The 22157-nt window shown below is 40.7% G+C and overlaps 1 protein-coding gene across 1 annotated transcript in view; it reads left to right on the top strand.

The window, feature by feature from the left end:
- Positions 1 to 22157, top strand: part of SASH1 (SAM and SH3 domain containing 1) — a 124319-nt gene that overhangs the window by 5559 nt on the left and 96603 nt on the right. The window contains 1 exon segment of the mRNA XM_017822052.1: positions 18862 to 18990. Coding sequence (XP_017677541.1) covers positions 18862 to 18990 — 129 coding nt within the window.

Raw genomic sequence — 22157 nt, 5'->3', positions numbered from 1 at the left:
CAATGCTAATCCTTTTATGAAGAAAGACAGCTCATAGAGATAACCTTTGGTCTAGGCTTTTTCTTGCACATCAGGGCACATAAAACAGATGTCTCTGTTAGACAGTTTAGTCCCCACAAGACCCTACACAGTCAAGAATGATAAGAGTTTTTGGTTCTGGTGCCTTCTTCATTCTTTCTTGAAAGCAAATTCTTTCTCTTGATGGTTTGCTTGGAAATACTCTTTTTCTTCATACTTCTTTAACCTTTTGAAAGTTAATCTACCACACTCTCTCTGTTTTTTAGGAGCAGTGGAATACTGCATTGAAAGAATTTGCCTGTAATGATGCCTCCTTTCTTTTGTGGATATGAAAAAATGACAGTCTCTAAACAGAAAGAAAATGTGAAAATTGGTGTGGAAAATGACGAGGTGTTGCACATGAGCACTTAAAGGACTTTTACTACATGGAATGCAATGTATTATGCTACACATGTTGCTTACCATCTTCTATAGTCAGGTGAAAAACTCTGATATTTAGTGTATCTCAGAGCAAATGACATTTTACGGAACTAGATAATGATTAACTTATTCTGATGCTGTCTAGAAATCTATGAAATTAATGCTGATTTCACAATGTGCAGTGCAAACAGGAGCAGAGCAGTTAAGCCCTGAGAGCTGAGTGGAGGGACCAGGGCACAGCAGAGCGGGGTCACTGCTCGACGTGGGATGGAGGGAGCGAGCAGTGCCTGGGGCAGGGGGATTTGAGTCAGAATCTCTTCTTCCAGACCCAGATTGAACTGCTCCAGCTTTGGCTCTGGGCTCTGCTCCTTCAGGATTTTTTTCTCTCCAGAGGTTGTGGAGGAGAGGGTGCACTGAGAAAGCCCTGCTTTCTGCACCTTTCCAGGTTACCCTATTGTCATTTGTAATCTATGGTTGTAGCTTCTCCTTCATGCAGCAGCACAGACTTTCTCCTTTTCCACTTGCCCTGTTGTCACAATATTAATGGTTGTAGAGAACATATTGTGCTCAGATTTTAAGAGGTTCAGTAACACAGGATGAATAGGAATTTGTAATGACCCAGCAAAGTGATTTGTTGCAATACCTGTTTTAACATAAAGTGCTGCTAACAATTTTCCTCTTTGTAATTGCTTGATGCAGCTGATGACTAGTGAACCTGCCTCTTTGTCTGATGCCATTATTGGTGGGAGAGGAAGAGGAACGTGGTTGTGACTCTGGGAATGGTGAGGTGGCTTTGCAAGGATCTGGATTCTAGGTTTTTCATGAGAAAATGAACAAAAAGAAGGAACTGGGTTTAATATGTGCAAGTCTGTAACAATTAAGTTTCTACTATAAAAGCATGTTCTCAATTAAAATGTATGTAGACACATGTTGTGTGATTAGGTAAAGAGATATGAAGGGCTTTTACTTCTCCCTGACATCAAAAGACTTCAATGTTCCATTGGCAGAAAAAAATTTCAACACAGTTTGGACACAAGTGTTCACAACACAGATTTCCATTACTGGAAATAACTACTTTAAAAACAAAAGAAGCTGCCCCCATCACAGTGCAGTAGCTCTGGTGTGGGTCAAGTGTGGGCACACTGGGTCTGCTTTGATCTTCTTGAGGTGAGGGAAACATTTTTCCTGGCCTACGGTAATGGCAGACCTTTCCTGTCTACTGCCATGTTTTGAAGCACAGAGTTATAATGTGTGGGGTTTGTTTGAACTAAGATTAGTATCATGAAATACTTAATGGTTTAAGTTTTAATGACAGCTGGATAAGCATTTTTGAGCTACATACTAGTTTTAGAGGCACACTTCCTATGAAGAGTTTGAAATTGAGAATGGGGACTGTATAACCTATCTGGAAAACGGTTTTAAGCAAGGTGTAACTGGAAAATTGAGTAGACAAGCTTAAGAATATAAGGCAACAATGATTTATAAATCACACTTTCAGGCTTTTTTATGTAAAGTCATGCAATAAATTGGAGAACTGGTTTCTAATATCCATATCGCAATCTGAGTGTGATCTGGTTGGAGCACCATTGCAAATCTCCTCTGCTACAGACCCATTAGATTTTGCTGATTTGTCTTCTTTGTGGCCCTGCATGGACATGGGGATATACTCTTGAGATCAGTTTGCACTATCAGGCCTCCAGATGGGAAAAAATATGGTTGTTTTTATGTGCTTAGGTAAACACACATATTGAAGCATACCAGCATGGTAATATGATTATCAAGAATATAAATACCTCCTTTTATGTTTCATTATTGTCCCTGTATTTATGATGATATACAGTGATTCCTGCTCTTTGGTAACTGCCTAGTAATATTTTATCTTGCAGTGTTCTCTACCTTCAGTATATTCTTTTTGTGGGGGAGTGTGAGAATAAAGGATATTAGGTAACTGTTTCATGGCTAGGCTTCGCGAACGAAGATTTAGGTAACTGTTTAGTATAATAATAAAAGCAATACTTTGAAAGCTTTGCAGCAAGCATGACGAGAGTTGATAGGTGGTAGTGGAAACAGTACCATGCTTGTTAAAATATTAAATTGAGAGTACATGAGCCATCTCTTGATTGTGAGATGCTCCTAACCCTCTCACCTGCAACTGAAGATGCTTTGTGCAGTGCTGATAGGTATGATGAAAACAAAAGATAAAGAGAGGAACAAAAGATAAAGAGTCTACTTTCTGCACTGTTTACATAAAAACTTCAGAAACCTAAGGCACAAAGTTTATTTATAGTGGAGCAGTGTGTGGCCTGTGTGCTTTTAAGAAGAAAGGAAAATGCATCTTTTGTCAATCCTTCAAAAGTTATAAGCGTTGAGCCTCCTGGTCCTTTCAGTGCCAGCACCAGGTTGACCCTGCTCTGTGGAACCTGCTCTCTTGCTTGACTGTAACCCCAGTCTGACTCAATGGAGGAAACATGAGAGCTCATTGTACCATTGTGGCAGTGTTAGAAGTTCTTTCAGTGAGCGCACATCCACAGCTGGAGCTCAGATGAAAATACGTGCTAGAGCTGATTGCAGTGCCTTACATTGCACTTTAGAAAAAACGGCATTTCAGGCTTTTAAGGTATTTTGCTTGCCAGGATAATAACTTATCAGTCATAATATATACCTTAGAAATTATATGTAATTGCTGAAGAATCTGTGTGTTTTATGCACTTAGAACTGGGGGGATATTTCAGTGTTTGGGTTCTTCCTGTTTATTATCTCTGTTTATCTGTATCTGTTACGGTTCTGAAACACTTTCCTTTTCTTTGTATTCTGTGCTTGCAGTCTTCCAGCAAGAGCTTCCTGCATATTGCAACTCAGCCAAAAGGGATTTTTACACCAGAAATTTCTAGTGCAATCCTAGCGATGGAGGGCAAATTGAAAATACTTTTCTATTGCTAAATTGAGGGTCATCTCTTTTCATCATCCATGTTAGACATGTTTCATATTGTTATCAGTATCACTGCATAGACTTAACATAGCCTTGAGTTATACAGAATAATTTTTTAATACTTTTGAGTTTTGGAGCTTTCAGTGGTTGGTCAAATTAGTGTGGTAGCTCTGAAAGCTGATGACAAATGCTTTGCATTTAAACTGCAGTTTATAATCTCTGAGAATGAAAATAAGAAAAATATTGTTTTATACATAAGTGTGTTTGTATTCATACATAATATACACCACAACTTGCAGGTTGTGATTTCCACTCCATTATTAGGTTGCTTTCCCACTTTAGAATTCATAAATAACCATTGTAAAACAGGAAAAGGTGGGGACAGACTGCATGTTGTATGTCAGTCACGGTTCCTGTCTTCAAGTTTCCATCTTCAAGATGACCATATGTTTACACTTTAAAAACAATGCTTCAGAGTGCATGTGGGAATATGTCATGTTTCATATAAAGGCTAGGGAGAACAGATTTCCCCGTGCAACATTTTATCAGAGGGCCAGTAAAGATACTATATTTCAGAACAAAAAGCCTGGTAAGGTGAGGAAATTTTTCTTCTGAAAGTCAAGCAAGCAATCAAAAGCTCACAGACAACTGTTGCATCAGGGATACCAAGAAATACAGCAGTTGATGGGCAGTAGAGCAGGGATGCTAGTGCCTGTGGTAGTAAGCCATGTTGGCCAGTTTCTGACCTGTTTTTCATTGGATTTACATGATGCTTTGTGTCAGGCTGAGGGCTAATTGAGCTCAGAACAGGTATTTATTTTTTGCTGGCATATAAATGTGTGTTTTTTCAGCACAGCAAAGACAGTGGGGAATCTCCTCCATGGAAGCTGTTTGTGTTCCTGCTTTCCCTGAGGTCACTTGCAATTTGTGCAGGCTGCTCATATGCCCTGAAAAATATTGACAGCAGAGGCAGCTCCAGGTACAATGGGGAAGGTGCACAGGTGCTGATGTCCCTGCACAGCTGGAGCACAGGTGTGGCTGCAATAGCAGGCCTCTCTCTCTTCCCCCACTCGATGTGTTTCCTTAGGTCTGCCTGTTTTCATTTCACTGGAGAAAAAGGGCTGAGTAGAGGCAGATTTCTTGCTGACAGAGCATGTTTTGAGTATTTGTACATGGCAAATTCTTTGGATATTTTTCTTTGGTTTTTTTACATACCATCCTTCTCTAAAGTTTCTCTGAGATTATTTTACTTATAGAGGAAAGAGTAAGATGGCAAAATCGCGATGTCTTTTCTTAATTATCTAAGTTTCTCTGTCACTTTTCCTGCTTGCGTGTGAAACTTTCCACCTTGCTTTCTGTGCACTGTGCAAATAAAAATTGAAGGATGCCTATTTTTCATTATATTTTGTGATGGTTTTTCCCATTCATTGTTTGGAGAGTTTTGGAGGAAAGGTCTGTTTTATTTCTGGTTTCATCAGTGGAGACTGCTCAGTTGTAGGTAGTGCAAAAAGATTGTCAGTTCTTAAAAATTCTGTTTACCTATTTAATTACACCTACTTTTTTCCTGAGTGTTTTAGAACGAGGCAGGAAGGGGAGTCTAATCCTGTGCAATCCCTCTCCTCTGTGGTGCCATATTCTGATGTGTGACAAATTGAGGGGATACTGGGATGTTTTGGCTCAATGAGGTGTATTGTTTCTCTCTCAGCCCAAACCCAGCAATGTATTGTTTAGATTTTGTGTCAGGGAGTGAGTATTTACGTGCAGATGGATAAACTTTGTAAAACTTAAGCTCTGCATGATAGCTGTCTAAACTAAGGAAGTTAACAGAGAACATAAGGTCAAGGACCTCATCAAAATATTGGCGTGATGATAATGAAGAATAGCTTCATGCCACATATGGTGTGTCGCCATGCATAAATGAGAAGGGAAAGGGATGCTTCTGCATATCCTTGTTATCCTAGTCATGATGAGTCTCACTGGGTTTGGTCAGCGTAGAGTCTGAGTTCCAAATTACCAAAAGTAGGAGGGGGAAAAAAGGTGTGGATGTTCTCAGTGCTGCTTTTTCTCTCTGATGGAATGGCACTTTCTTCAAGTAATCTTTGACAAGTTACTTGTGTGTTTTAATCCTTGTCTCAAGTGTACTTAGAATACAAAAGATCGTACAAATCTTCATTTTATATCTGCAAAACCTAAGAACAACTACTGCAAAACACTTACAGATAGCTATTTTATAAACTACCATGAAAAAGAGAGGAAAGGGGAATGAAAAGGTATATTAGCTCCTCCCTGACCCTTCTGCCTTTCTTAGGCAGATCTGTTGCTGTAGGGGGTTGAGCAGTTTAAAAAAAAAAAAATTAAAATAGAACAATTAGGGTTTTTTTCTCCAGACTCATGCCTCTCTTAGAAAAATACCTCTCATATAAAACGGAAACAGAGGATGACAGGGAATGGAGGTGCAGTGACTCAGTATCCAGAATTGTATTTCTGTGGCCAGAAAAGTGAAAAGAGTCCCAGCTGAGAAGGGTAACTTGCAACTGCTCGGAAGAGGGATTTAGAAAGATCATGTGAAAGGAAGAATTGTCGCCTTCATGGCAGGAAATGGCTGAAGCACGCACCAGGACCTTGGCAGGGGAGGGTCAGCATGCAGGCTGGCTTTGTGGAGGCCCAGAGGAGGTGGCTGAATGGTGTGGATGGCAGGGAGCACACAGGAAATAAATAATGGAGATTTAAGCCTAGTCCAGAAATGATAGGGCTTATTTCAGGTGCTGAGTAGGGATATCAGAGAGCAAAGTAAGCCTCTATGTCTAGTTTATTGCACCTTGTTTTGTTTTTACTTAAAGATAAATGCAGACTGTAGGTGGGTAACCATTGATGTGCATGTGAGTCATGTAAAACTATGGCATCCGGGTATTGCCAGCAGATGCTTTGAACGGGTAATTTGTAGCAGGGGGCTGGTTAGCTAAAAGAGGCTGGGGATTAGAGTGCAATTTACTATTTTCCTAGAGCCAGTCTGATGCCCTGATTCCCTGTTCACATGTAACTCATTCTGAACCAGCCTTTGTGTATTTGGTTGTACTTCTCAAGCTTTGAAGAGATCACTGCATCTGAAAATATGTGATTTTCCTTTCCCCTTGAGAGAATCATACAGCAAAATCTGTTTCCCTTAAAGTTCTAATTCTTTGTGTATGAAGGAGCTATATTTACTATACATCCTTTGTTTTGAAACTAATAATGGTGCACACTGTGAAAAGTGGTAACATCTTTTTTTGCTACTGGTTTTGTGTTGCTTCAGATATATCCTGGTACATAGGTTGTTCTGCTGTTCTTGCTGGGTTCATGGGGTGGTGTTCCCTGAGACTGCAGTCTCTTCTTTCATCTGAGAGCAGTCTGTGAGGAAACTCCTTCCATCTGAGACTTTCTTCTTGTGTTACTGTTGCTTTTACAACTAGGTGAGATGTTTTTCTTTGGCATGACAACTGTCCCGACAAATGGTTAGTTAGCAGGTTGTTCTCCTTTTGATGTTCAAGTTGCTATGCTAGAGAAGTTGCTTAAGTGTGAGCTTAGCTTGCTATCCAAGTCCAAGTGTCTTTATCTACAATTGTTTTCTTTCAACCTATGGTTCAGGGCCTTGGGTCAGTTGAGAACCAGCTACTGAGTTTTGTAGAGACAACTTTTTTTGAAGTTCATTGACACTGGGATTCTGCCAGCTTCTGCTTTTTATGATCTCATTAGCCATATGGGGCTTTTCAAACAGTTTCGTGTCTCAGCTCCAGGTGCCACACTATGATGTGCATCACTTGAGTGCTGCATTCAGTCTCCAGTAAAAGCAACATAGAGTCATAGAATCTCTCAAGTTGCAAGGGACCCAACTTGAGTCCAATTCCCTGCTCCTCACAAGACTACAAAAAACTAAACCATAAGACTAAAAGCATTGCCCAGATGCTCATTGAACTCTGACAGACTTCGTGCTGTGACCAATTCCAGTCTGTTCCAGTGATGGACCACCCTCTCAGGAAAGAACCCTATCCTAATGTTCAGTCTGAACTTCCTCTGATACAGCTTCATCCAATGTTCTCGTGTCTCTTATTAATGGGTAGAACCACTGGACTGACAGCAGCCACAGGCTTAAGCACTTCCTTGAAACAAGCACATGGCATCCTGCATATTGGGGATCTCCTGTAAGTAATACAGTGTGTGTTGCCCCTTCAGAAAAATACATGGTTGGGGGTCATACGGCAACCACAAAATTATTTAAGCCGAGACTCTGTAGGATGTGCTCTGTTGCTAAGCAGAAATATTCCCTTTTTTTGTGTGTAAGAGGCCTATTTAGTCTACTTAGGAAGTGCTTTGGCAATGATGAAGCAGTATGAGCACACAGGAAAGCAAAAAGCCCATCTTTACTGTACACAGATAAAGGGATATGAGTAAATAAAATATGAGATCCCAGAGTGGAAAGGATTATAAGCTGGCAAGAGATAGAGTTCTTATTGCTGGGTTGATATCCCTAATTGATATAAACACGAAGCCCTGTGCAATCTGTGGTAGTTAAAAGATCTGCATCTAAATAATATTTAAATAGATTCTTGCATTTTTAAGACCCACTAGAGTGTAATTGTATTCAGCTTAATTAAATGAACTGAAACCCCCTGATAACTGTGCTTTACTGCTCCTAAATAAAACACTCTCTAAAGAGACTTCAAGAGGCTTAGTTAAGGCAATAAAAAACCTGAGCCTGGCGCCATGAAGTTTTGCATGAGCAGCTTTATATTTAGGTCACGAGTATGGTACCTACAGTGGTTGAGAGTGTGTTAAGTACCATACCTCTGTTAAGAGTCAAAAGCTGAGGCTTCATTGAAGTTCTTCAGGGCAGTCAGTCTTTCTGGTTTTAGATTATTTGTATGACTGTGGGGTGTCTAATTAAGCTAGTTTATTGATGCCACCCCTCTCTGCCAGTGCAGGGCACGTGGTCCCTGCAGAAGTGAGGGTTTGCAGGGATAGCACAGGCAGGTGGGATGGGCAGTATCAGTGAGGGGGGGCCCTCAGCACAGCTTGCTTACGGGAGCTACAGGAAACCATTTCTTCTGCTGCTAGGATTATGTGGGGAAACATGGATTGCTGCCATGCTCAATTACAGTTGTTTCCTTTCCTGGTAAAAGACGTCTTGTCAGGAAGCGGTAGGAGTGAAGGCAAGGTTAGTCCCTGAGTATGCAGAAGTGTTGGGTGTATCCTCCAGGCTGCAAGCTGCTGAATTGCTACAGGAAGAAACAGAAAAATAGCAGTTTCAGAAAGCAGTTTAAACATCAGTGTTCTGGCCTTACACAGCTGGCAGCTTTCAGCAGTAAATCAAGGGCTGTGTCTCTGGGGTGCGCAGTACCCTGTGCTGCTGGGCACCACAACAAGGATTGCCGATTTCCATATCTACTCCCAAAACAGTGGAGAGATCCTGTCTTGCCTTGGTGTACAGAGCAATATTTTTTCTCACTTTGTAAAAACAGATTTTGAAGTGAAGGCAGATATTCCAAGATTCCCTTTTCCCCTTCCTGAAATCTTCCCACGTATTGCAGGAGAGTGCAGGTCTCTTGGAAGTAAGCCTCTGAAATGGCACACCGGGGAGTAAGTAATTGTGTTTACTGTCACACCCAACTTCCTAACAGTTTAGTAGCATTTCCAAATGCTGGGATGCTCATTGCTGAGCTGGGTGATGCAAGGTGCGGTACTGCCCCATAGCTCTTGCCATGTAAGTGCAGATGAGGTGATAGGCTCATCCAGCCATGAAAAATCTGAGGTGACTGCAGCCCTGCTGGGCTTTCCCAGTGGTGGATTTCCTGCAGAGGGGAAGAAGGCTGTGCTCTCTTCTCTGCTCTTCAGTAATTTTAGCTGGGGGCAAGGTTCCATGCAGGATTCAGCTGCTGAGGTGGTGAGAAATAGGGGAAGGCATGGAGGGCTCTCCTTCACTGATGCATACCTGAATCCAGTACCGCTGGGTTTTGAGGGGCTGGGGGAAGCTGCTGTTCGTAGGAATTTGCTCGGGACTTTGGGCCTTGCTTTAAAAAAGGGTGGGGGTGTGAGAAATATTTCTAATTAAAATTTCTGAGACGGCCAAATAAAGTGACATAAAGAACTTTATTAACAGCGTGTTGGGTGCACCGAAGTTGTGACCCACTTCGAGCACACCCGGATGGGAGGGACGAGCTCTTTTAATACCCTTCGATTAGCATAACCACTCCCTCGCTCCTCCCATGCCAGGCCTCGCTCTTTTCTTCCTTAGAAGGGGATCTTTGCCTTCTGGTGCAGCCCATTGGTTGTCCTCATCCACCTGTCAGGTTGTTTCCCTGCTCCCGGCCGCATGGTTCCCTGGCAGTGAGCCCAGGTTGGTCTCACCACCTTACATTCTTCCCGGCTTCCCTTTGCACTGTAACAGTAAGCAAGCAGAACAGTAAGTAACAATAAGTAGCAGTAAGCAGGCAGAACTATAAGCAGAGCAATAGGTAACCTCAAGCAGAACTGTATGTAGCAGCAAGTAGGCAGCAGCAATAAGCAACTTCAAGCAGAACCACAAGCAGTCCAGCAGTCCCCAACCACAAAATAGTTCTTCAAACAAAATGGCTCCCAAGTGCCCCGGCAGGAGGCAGTCATGGAAACGCCTCCTTGTAGTAAAACTGTCCTGGTTATTTCCCACAGGGGAAAAAACCCAAACCCAGAGAAGCAGAAATAAAGGAGAAAGGAACACACAATAGTACATTGGAGAAGTAAGGGAAAGGGTGGGGGGAACAGAGAAAGAAGGATGAGAAGATTTTTTGAGTGAACTTCCCTTTTTCTGGGCAAGGTATGTCCTGATTGTGCCAAACTGTCCAGGTGAAAAGCATAGCAAAGTTTTAGCTAAAGATGGTAATTCTATCCTACCATGGACACTTGGAAAAATACTTTTGTCAGTAAAAGTTGGACATGACCAAAGTTTGCTTTCTCTGAGCAACTTTAACACCTTGGGAAATAATGTAAACCAGACTTGCTGAGCTTGCACAGTTGTCCTGAGATACTGTTGACTACATAGTCTGTTTTGCCTCTAAATACCCAAATATTTTTTTTCTTTACATGTTTTCTGTTTGATTTTTTTCAGGCTACTATTTTAATGATTCCTCACACCTCAGTTATGTAGTCCCAAATGTCACAGAATATTTGTTTTTGTTGTACTGTGTTACTACAAAATATAATGGAAAGAACTTTAGTGAGACCTTCTTCACTGTTGCAGTTGATATGGCCAACTCACTGAAATAAAGATTGTTTCATCATCTGCTTGAGATGTTTGGCATTTGCATATCTGTTTCATTAGACCCTTACTTATCTCAAACATGAAGCCACACCCGTAACATATGCTAAACGTCCTGAATTTGAAACAAGAAATTCATCTCCATCTCCTTAATGGTGCTTTAATCAGATATATGTACATTTCTTAATTCTTGCTATCTTTTTGTTTACCATTTGTTTCTGCTCCAAGTCTGAGGATAGAAGCCCACTGCAGCTGGTGCACCTGAAGAAACACGTTTCCACTAAATTTGAGAAAAGTCTCACCAAACAGTGTGCAAAATGAGGAGGCAGTGAGAGCAAGGGAGACAAAACTAATGAGAGGTGATGTCAGGTGCTTAAGGCGTTGTTAACTTATTCTGCTTTACAAGCTGACAATGACAATTTGTGCCTGACTGCTGACCAGTGTAGTGGGTGGTGGCGGCCTTAGAGGTATCAGAGCAGACAAGAGTTTTGAGTTACATTTTGATGAGCTTAGTGCATATCACCTCAGGGAAAGGAGGATAGAAGATAATATACTGTTTTTGGGGAAGCTGGACATTAAGGGTGCTTTGAACTAACTTTTATTCATAAAATTTGCATGTATTCTTGTCTGTCAAGACCTGGTTCTACTTGTGATAAATACCTACTTTTTAAGTATGTTGGAATGTACATTTTCATAGATGCAGCTTTTTTGTTAGCTTGCATATGTTTTTTGGTTTTTTCCATAAAGAACTTCCTTGGTTGCATGCCAGAGAGAGAAGTCCCAGTAGTGTGCTTTCAAATTTATTTCAGTTTGCAGAGTGAAAAGCGTAAATCACATCCAGAGATGCTTTGTTACACTTTCTTGACAAAGACTTTGAGGCTTTACTGTGAAAAGTGAGGGGGAGAAAGACTGTGGTGCTGATGGTGAAAAAACCACTTTATTTGCAGAATTTTGAAAATGATAAGAGTTTGTTTTGATTTAAAGGTAGGGCAAGGTTTCATATATATATGTTAGGAAAAAACTTAAGTCTGTGGTTTAATATAAATTTTCTGGGTCTGGAGTGACTGTGCTCTGAACTCAGTGGGTTGTGTCATTTATTTCAGATAACTGCTGCAAAATCTTTATTATCAAAGTATATCATTGGGCATTCTGCTTATTGTACAGAATCTATAAAGATTTTAACCATGCTGCAGAGAGCTTGACACAGTATTATTAGATCTATTTTTGTAACTCTGTCTGTAAGCCTCATAGTTTAATGACTCAACCCTCAGATGCCATAAAAATTAATGGAAAGTCTTCTATTGAATCAGTCTGATCTGTATGTTCTCTTTGTTCTCACACTGTCCAGCTATAGAGAGGTCAAGGGAACCATGACAACCCTTCAGCAACCTCCAAAATAGCTGTTCTCAATATAAAAATGTCATGACTTCTGCACTGAGTATTTTATGCCTTCTTCTGAATATCAAGGCAAGCGCTGGCTGCCTGGCCTTGTGTTTCTCTCTCATTCACATTTTTGACCCTGCTGACTGTCAAGACAGACTTTGAACCTGTCATTTCATGGATGGTGGAATTGTTAGTTCTGCTGAATGGATGATTGTCCTTTTCAAGCCCTAGGAAAAGAAGAGAGTGTTTCTCTAGCAGCTTCTTGGGTTCATTTTTAATCCAACCATTTTGAAGCTGTGTCAGAAGGCAAAACATCAGCACTGTTCCTAGAAGAAATACATTGCTAGCAAGGGACAGGTAAGAGGGTCAGAAATGTGTTAAGATACAATTATCATGAAGCTCTGCAGGTTTTCCTACAGATGCCTGTCCTTGCTGTGCGAGTCTGTATTACTGTAGCAAATTGAGACACAAGCTCTAGCCAGTAAGGAGGGTGCAGGTCTAACTCTTCTGTTTTGAAAAGGCTTGGATCTGATTTAAATCTCTCTCCTTAGAACTGTGGAGGAACCTGGAATACAGTTTCTCTCTCAGATGAATCAACTGTAGCTCAAATTCAGGTATTAGTATATTTTGCAATGCAGAGAGTTCTGCTGCCAGTCCAAAGTTGCTTAGGGAAGGCTGCACAAGTTCCTTAAGCTTTTATGAGCTTGCATAAATAAAAATATCCAAAACGGGCTGGTATCTTAGTCAAAGTTGTCCCGTGAAAATCTGAGCTTGCTAGCTCCCTTGCTTTCTAGCTAAACTAGTTCTGCTTAGTTTTAAGCATCTTTAAGTATGTGTGCTATATGGATGAAGTCCAGTCGAAAATGGCGTGTTTATTAGGCACAAGCATGTTTTCCTTCAGCAGATGTTCTCATTTCACCACTTTTTGGTCCCTCCTCCCTCTTACCCGTCTCTCCTCCCCAAACAAGCCTGTTTGCTCTGGCCTACATTCTGACTTTCATTTATGTACTTCTTAGAGCTCTCCAAACCAAAGGTATTATTGAAATGCAAGGTCATGTTCCACAAATTTTTGGTAGGCGTCCTTGTTAAAATCCAACTGCCAGAAATAAGCTGCTAATGTTTACAGTGACTCTCCACACAGTAGTCCTGTGTTTCAGGCATGGAAATGGATTTTTCTCATCTTGGCATGTGAAGGTCAAAAGCATGCCTTTGCCAGGGCATGATTGCAGAGCATTGTGAAAGAGCATCTTCCCTTCGCCAGTGCCCTTTCCACATTCACTTATACTTCTATAGGAAAAAAAAGTCATATTTTCTCCCTTCCATTTTCTGACCTGTTCCTAACCTCCCAGTTTATGCATGTGCTGTGACCACAGCTAGGCTGGTTTTTAAGTTTTGAACTTGTATAGTTGCATTGTGTGGTGTATCTGCATTGCCATTTGCAGATGGAAACTCATCTGCCTCTCTGACCAAACGGGCTTGTAGCGTGCACATCGTTTTTACATTTTTGAGTCATGCAGTTACATGAATTTCACCCAGTGGCTGTGAGAGTGAGGACATATATCTGACAATCAACACCTCTTTCCTGAGGTTCCTAGTGTCTTCTGGAATAGAAGGAGGATATACTGGAATATGCAGCTTTGTAATACATTTTTCAGATTCTGAGATAGAAAAGTACAAACTAAAATAGTTATATTTTTGGTAGCTTTTTCTAAAACTCTTATTCTGCATAACAATTTATGCAGAAAGTATGTATGCTGTCCTAGTGCCAAATCTAAATATTAGCAAATATATTACTTAGGAAAGTCTATTATTCCTCCTTAGCTAGTAGTGGTTTTATTTTATTACTATTATTAAAATATGAATGTCGTTTTACTTAATTTTACAGCCAGCAGAGCTCTCTGACAAAACATTTTCCCCTTTTACATTTTCAGATGTCAAATACAAAGGATTCTGCTGGGGTGTTAAACTAACTGATGTGCAGTGACCGATAAATCCTAACTTTATAATAAGTGCAAATCGTTCCAACTTTTCTTTGTAGTCACTCCATTAACAGGAATCCCAATGGATTCCTTTGGTATTCACATGCATATCAGAACTAATTCTCTGGGAATTTCAGGGCAATTCATCACTTTGCTCTGTGTTTTATGATGCCAAAACATGTTGCTTGCATACATTATAAGATGGAAATTTAGGAACATACTTGACAACTGAAAATAGAAATCTGAGATTACTTCTGTTTTCATTAGAATGTTTTATTGAATCTTCATTTTATGTTTAACGCTTTATAAATAGTGGGTTGTTTACTTTCCTGGCTATCAAACTATTTTATGGAAAGGTCTCAGGCAGTAGTGAAGTCTTGGGAGAAAAATGTTGTAACTTTTTACAAATAAAGCGTTTGGGGAATGGTATTTCTACTCAACATTTATGTTGCTTACAATTTTTTTTTCCACCAGAGAAGATCTGTGGGATTATGTAGCTGGAACATTGCAGTTTATATGGGAATAAACACAACTGGTGTAAAGTACTCTTCATGCTAGGAGTTTGTTTAGCTGTTAGATTTGTGACAAAATGAGAGTTTACTATGAGGTCTTGGTTTTAAAAATGTTACTGACCTAAAGCAGTTAAGCACATTTTAGAGGCTACTGAATTACAGATATATCAGTAAGAACAAATTTAAAAGCTCTGTCCTTTTCCATTACTCACAGAAGCTGTTTCAAATATCTGACCCATCTATGTCAAAACGGGACATAGTGGTACGTAACTGAAGGCTTATTATAAATTGCATTGGCTTATTATTTTTGGTACCAAATAACTGTGTGCTTTTTCTTACCTGTGAAACTAAAATGGCAGTCCACGTTTGTCTAAAACTATGAAAATTAGCACTGGCTCTTATTCTTTATGCATCAGAGAGAAATATTTCTAAAATACCGTTAGTTATGAATGCTTTTATTTTTCTGTTAATAATTCTAGGGATTTTTAAAAAACATTTCAGAACAATTCCTTTGACTCTCTTTGTAAAGGAATGAATGACTAAGCTAAAGTTTTGTGTATGAATATTTTTTTAATACTCAAAACCAAAATAGAAATACAAAGCACACTGCTGGTGATTTTGTGTGAGACAGTTTAGAATTATTTGGAGAAGTTGGGGGGTCAGTTTAATGAATAGACAGACAAAATGCCATAGCTCTAAATTCATCTCCTGATTAGTTATACTTGTGGTTTGATGATATCTAAAGTAGGTTCTCTTGGCCATTACTAGTGCAGTAGAAAAATGAAACGTCTTTTTTTTTTTTAAGTTTTGCCATATTTTTAGTAGTACTTGAAGAATAAAGGTGGAGACTGGAGATAACTATATGTAGGGATGAAATATGAGGTCATATAAATCAGGTATAAAATACTTTGTTATGATATTATTTACTTACATGGAACAGGAATGGATGCTGCGGGTTGTGAAATACTTGGTGTCTTTGGCTTGGGTTGATTTGTCTTTCTCAATTTCTTTTGACTAAAGCAATGCTTTCTGTATGCCCACATGCATAAATTCAGTAGCTCTTGGCCGCAGACAAGATCATTCAATTGACACTACAACTTTCTGGTGAGTTGAGGTGCAAATGCAAATGTTTGTATTTTTGTTCCAATTTTTCAAGGCTAGAGGCTTCAAACCCCAAAGCTGTTCACATCTAGTTAGAGAGTTGCATGCTACATTTGTAGAGTGGCAGCCACGTAAAGCTGTAGCTGCCCTCGCTCTGGTAACCCAGCAGAAGTGCGTGGCAGGGCTGCAATGAGTATGTGTTTCAGTTATTAGTTCTCATCTCTAAGATCTCCTGGGATTTTGTTCTGTTCCTTCATATTTTTTGGACATTAAGTTTTCCCACAGGACTAGCTTTCCCCAGAGAGCTGGCATGGGCTGTATTTGGAGCATAAACCCTGATGGAAGTCCCAAGCACTGCCAACAATCCCGCCTGTCAGTCAGTCAGGCAGGCTGCTGCCTGAAGCTATGCTCCTCTGGACACTGCAGCACTGGCAGACTGGGTCACTTGTGAATAGGCCTTTCTTTGCAGCCACGTGCTCGCTGGCGGTGGGGCCACCCGCGTTCTGCGGGCTTTAACTGGGGGGCTGCTATCGAGCTAATTTTGCTCTAGGGACAGTCGCAAGCCTTTAAGCCTTTTAGAGATTACCTTTAAAAATAGCACAGTGAACTGCACACCAACACAAGTGAAAAATGAGCACTTGTTCAGCTTTGTTTGATCTGTTGGCAGTGCCATTGCTATCCTGCAAATGGTCTGTGACCACGTGTCTGAGGATTTGCGGGAAGGTGTGGGGTGGAGCGCTGGAGTGTGCTGTGATTCTTAGCTCTGCCTGGCTCTCACTTAAGCAGAAGTTCACCTGATATGTTTGGATTTGGAGTATTTCACTCAATTCAGAGTCATAAATTTACTTCACAAGTTACACCCATTTTGGAGCCTTTGTGAAATTTAAGGGTTTCCAGAACTGAGAAAGGCAATGGACTAGTAAATAGGCAACTTTCATATTGTTCTAATAAAATTATGCTTTCCTGTGGTGCCCTTCTATCATTACTGTTTCCACCTCCTGTACTCTTAACTGATAAAGCTTATCAAGGAATAAACAGACTCTGGCTGGGGAAGATACTCCAAAGTGGGAATTTTTGGTAAGCCTTATAGAGGACTGTTTGTTATGATGGAGTGGCTGGGATTCAGATGTCACATGATGTCTTTGGAAGTCATACAGGTTTTCTTATTGCCCACAGAAGTGAGCAAATGAAGGTTAAGTTTTGGGGTTGCTTTTTCAGTTTGGTGTTTATTTTTTTCCCCCAGCAGTGCAGCCCTAGTTATTCGTTTTGAGTGTGCAAACATTATGAAAGCAGCTCGTAGTGCACATGGGATGAGTAAGCATGCCCTCAGCCACTGTAAGAGTGTGCAGCTGCACAGGGACATGCATGGAACTTGTGGTACAGACAGAGTCCAAGTTTCTTCTCTCTTGTTGGGAAGTGATGGATAGCAAGGCAGCAGTTGGAGGAAGACGTATTCTTGCTGCCTGCTGTGAGCAGGTAGCACTACTGCTCCAGTAGAAAGGCAGGGTAGCACTGTCATATTCTCAAAGATGCTGTTGTTTTGTTCTTTTAAACTGTACATTTGCTTAGAAGCATAGAAAGTTGTTTGTCCAAAGTCTGAAGATCTCAGAAATGTGCTTGTGTAAGGACCCCAGTCTTTTAATGTGTGAAACATCTCCTGTGTGAGATCTTTGGCAGGTTGATAGATGGGAAAGACAGTAAAAAAATACATAGGTATGTAGGGGGGAGAGAAATGTAGATATATATTTAATATAGTTATTTTGCTTCTGCTGCTCCATGCGATATGCGGGTTGTTTTCCACCTGTACTGAACACAGTAGTTTTGAGAAAATGCAAGCTGTTCTGAATTTTGGCAGTGTGAGCTCTACAAAACTTTCTGGAGGATTGGAGATAGCTGTTGCACATGTGCAATTGCACTTTAAAAAAATAGAAAATGAGTTTCACAGACTCTGAAATTTGATAGGCTTTCACTTTGATTTAAACTGGCATGTTTTTTCCAATTCCCTGGAAGTGATACTTCATTTGAACATATCTACCTCTTCAATATATTCCAAAACCCTGAGGGCGGGACCACATACTTATTTCCAAATGGCAACATCTTCAGTAAGGTGTAGTTACTAATTAAAAGTTCCTCCTAGCTCCTATGCTAAAACTCTACCTTGCAATTTATGTATATTATTAGCATAATTATTTTTAAATTATTTCTCTATTGCTTAGTTTTATCTTAATAATTGAGATATAATTTTATATTTATACATGTGCATCTATTAACAGCAGCAATGAAATAACATTCTGCAATGTATTCTTGTTCTTCTCAGAATAGGCACAAAGCGTAGACTGCTACCTTTTAAAGAATGTATACAGTAACATACAGGCCTTCATAAATTAGATATATAGGAAAACAAAATTACTCCATCCCATCTTTTAGACCTGTTTTAAGTGTGTGCATATTGTACCTGCCAAGTCCCTCACCTCACAGATATGGCATACGTATCTGTATCTGAAGCTTAGAAGAATTTCTCATGTCACTTAAAACCCAGCCTGTTTTTTGTTTTCTTCTTATTTTCTTTATTCATCACTTTAAAAGTATGAACCTGGATGTAATTACCAGATAATTACAATTAGATTTTTGGCTTTAGCCATTTTATTAGCAGTGTAGCAATCCTGCCCTGCAAAGCAGACATTTGAGACTCAGCAAACTGTATTTCCACCTCCAGCATATCTTAAAAGACCGACTGGCAGAGTGTCTTTGTGAGTGACATTGTTTGCTGTCTAGCTGATTTGGCTTATAAGCAAGAAGTTTAATATTTTTAGTTGCTGTAAGTTATTGTCAAGGAAAGCAGGACTACTCCCAAATAAATAGGGTCAGTGAGGCACATGTACTGACTGGTTACTGGAGGAGTGGGCAGCTGCTTGGGAGAACCAGGTGAAATATGAGTATATGTTGGTGGGAGGGAATTGAGGCAGATAGTGCCTAAGGATATGTTGTTCCACTGCTCTGCATTGCTGTCCCTGCCTTCTCTCTCTGTAGGAATTAACAAGGTCCCACCTGTTTTGTGAGGAGCTACTGTGGTACTGCAGTTCCCAACTGATTTTTTGCTTAGTGTGCTCTGGACTAGGGGTGGAGAGGATGACCTGAGCACTATGTGCTGGATGTGCTTCAGGGAGGGGGTTTCCTTCAGGGTTATGCTGTTACCTTTAAATTAAATTAAAACTGATTAACCTGTTTTCTTTTTCTTTGTCTCCACCGTAGGATGGATCACTGGGAAATATTGATGATCTGGCACAGCAGTATGCAGACTACTATAACACCTGCTTCACAGATGTATGTGAGAGGATGGAAGAGCTGCGCAAGCGGAGGGTCTCCCAAGACCTTGATTTGGTATGTAGAGAAGTTACGACTTTATTAACAAATGATTGCCATTCATGCTCCAGATGAAGAATCAGTATTTCAGCTTGTTGAGTTCTATACAGGGAAATAACTATATGCGCTTACGTTCATCAACACAAATGTTTCAACCAAGTCAATTAAACACTTGGAAATTAGCTGGATTAGTTTTTTTCTTGGTATTTTTTATGATTCATTAAACCTTGAAGTCTGCACTTCTTATTTCTTCTTTAATTAGAGTACTTCTTACCTGTGCACATTTGCTTGCAAACCTCAACTCTCAGAGGCAACGTAGTGTCTGACGAAAACATTGTGTTATTGCTCCAAGATGCCCCCAGTGTGAGCACAATGAAACTGTGTGCTGTTTTTCAGTTGCACTGTACAAACCGTAAAGTAGTGCCTCTCAGAAGTCCAAGGTGCAAATACCGGTTCCAGGCTCCCAAATGTAACCAGCCTCAATCCTGTGAACTCTTTTCCATTATTATGCATTATAGAACCTGTAGCAGGAGACATTGAATCACAGAGCCCTTCAGGATGGAAAGGACATCAGGAGGTCTATAATCCATCCTTCAGCTCAAAGCAGTGTCAACACTGAATTCAAACTGGGTTGGTCAGGGTTTTATCTGATTGAGTTTGAAGACCTCCAATGATGGAGGCTTTGCAGCCTCTCTGAGCAGCCTGTTATACTGCTTCGCTGTCTTCATAGTGAACTTTTATTTTTTCCTGATGTTCCATGAGGTACTCCCTATGCCAGTTTATGCCTGTTGTCTCCTGTTCTTGTGTCATGCACCTTTTTGATAACCTCCCCATAGGTACCAGCAGGCTGACAGTAAATCTTGAAACTGACTTTTCTGACAGCTGAATCTTCCAGCTCTTCTTGGAGTGCAAGGGCTCAAGTCCTTGATAGCACCTTTGTAACCATTTCCTGGACTTGTTCAAGTTTATTAATGCCCACCTAGCATGCAGGACTGCAGTGTCAGAGCTGATGATATAAGAATGGCCTGCCATGTGCCAGGGAAGAATTGCTTCCTATGATCTCCTGGCTATGCTGCTATTGACACAGTATGGAGTGCTGCTGGCTGTTATTGCTGCCTGGACATACTGCTGGCTTGTGTTAAGCCTACTGTCACATGGTCTTTTCTGCAGAGCGGGCTGACCGAGCCAGTCGGTTGCAAGCCTGTGCCGGTGCATGGGCTTGCTCCTCCTCAGGAGCAGGACTTGGCATTTGTCCAAGTTGAATTTTGTGAGGTTCCTGCCAAGCCCTTCTGAATGGTAACCATATTGATGTGAGGAAGAACTACTTTACTGTGGGAGTTACTGAGCACTGGAGCAGGCTGCCCCGAGAGGTTGTGGTGTCTCCTTCTCTGGAGATACTCAAAAGCCATCTTGGATATAATCCTAAGTAATTTGTTCTAGGATGACCCTGCTTGAGCTGGGAGGTTGGATGAGATGACCCCCAGTGGTCCCTTCCAACCTAACCCATTCTGTGATTCTGTGACTGCACCTGAGGGAGGCTTCATCATCCGTTACCTTGATGGGTTTGCCCTCTATTTTCTCCTTGGGTATCTAACAGAATAGGTCCCTGCACTACTATGCTTGTAACTGGCCTCCAAGTACAGCACTATTCTCCTGACCCAACTAGTCGGTTTTTCACCCATTCAGTCTCTGGGGACTCTCACTTCAGCTGAAACTAATCCATATGTAGGTCATCTCATACCTCGTTTTTCTTAGGTTTAAGGAACCTCTTAGGACATATCACAAATATATTATGGGTTTTCGCTTTTTGGACAATTTCCTTACTCTACTGTAACATCAGTAAATGTTTGTCACTATTTATGGTATGTACGTAGGTATGTATTGCTGGTTGCTGTGCTTTTTTCATTGTGAATGTCTTTGTTAGTTTTTGTACCATTCCTAAAGATCATCTGTGGCAGAGAAAAAAAGTTTTCTGGTCTGTTTTGTCAGGTTTTCACTGTTAAGTTTGTTTCCCAACAGAATAGTATGTCTTTACATACAAACTTAAATGCTTCCTTCAAATCTTGTCTCACAAAGAACAGGTCACTGAAGGCTTTTTTTTTGGTTGGTTGGTTTTTTTTTACTTATGGTTTTGCTGTGATGGTGACTTATATAACACAGACAGAAACTCTTAACCAAAGTTTAGTTTGTACCTCTACTGAGGCACAGCAGCACTGTGGCAGAGCCAGAATGGGATCTGATAACAATTCTGCAGTTCCTTTACCAGGTCAAATCCTTTAAAACAAATTTGAGAGCTGAGGTTGTGTGATTGTATCTTCTGCCTTTGCTTCCCCAGATGACAGAACTGAGTTGCACCAGGGAGTGGTTTGATTCCTTTTTCTAGCAGCTGTATCTGACGGTGTGAATTACTTAAGGCTACTTGCTTTCTTCTTGGGATTCCAGTATAACAACTGAGAAGCTCTAGAGCTTGTACAGACTACAAAAATCAGTTACACAAGGAATAGCTGCGTGATCAAGGCAGAGAGAGTCATCTCTTCTGCTCCACTGCACTTAGTTCCTTCTTTAGTTTTAAATGAAAAAAAAAATGAAATGTATTTTTCAGATCTGTTGGTACCAAAAAGTTCCAAGGGTTAAAAAAGGTTATTGCAGGAAATCCTTTTGTAGACAGACCCTTGAGGCTTCTGTGCAGAGAAGCTGATGGCACAGAACTATGGTTCTTATGAAAACCCCCACGCTTAGCAGGCCTGATGTTCTGGGTAGCTGTTGGCAGCTTTTTTCTTCCAAGAGCACCCCTTTCCTGGTGCTCTTGGAAGGCAGCTCCTGTGCTGAGTAATGAAGTGTGCCTTATGACAGGAGAGGACTCCCTTCCATTTAGACAGATGGGCCTAATTTGCTCCCTTCACTTCTGAAGCTGCAGAAGCCAGGCTGGAGAAAGCCATGTGACTTTAATTAACTCACATCAAAGGTGTGGATCTTCACGCTGGTTTAAATAGATGTGAGCTAACCCAAGACAGACCAGCAAGTGATTCATTCTACTCAAGAGAAGCTGTAGTCAGAGAAAATGACCGTGTGAAAAGACATCCTGGGGATTCCTTTTCTGGGTCTCTGATACTGAGTTTCCTCACTCTAGTCATCCAGTGATGACTTCTTGAACTGTCAGGTCAGAGAGAAGATATTGCAATTGA

This window comes from Lepidothrix coronata, unplaced genomic scaffold (genome assembly GCF_001604755.1).
Source record: "Lepidothrix coronata isolate B3197 unplaced genomic scaffold, Lepidothrix_coronata-1.0 Scaffold94, whole genome shotgun sequence".
In the NCBI taxonomy this organism is placed as follows: Eukaryota; Metazoa; Chordata; class Aves; order Passeriformes; family Pipridae; genus Lepidothrix; species Lepidothrix coronata.
Note: the sequence above shows the minus strand (reverse complement) of the source record. Positions and strands in the feature narration are given on the sequence as shown.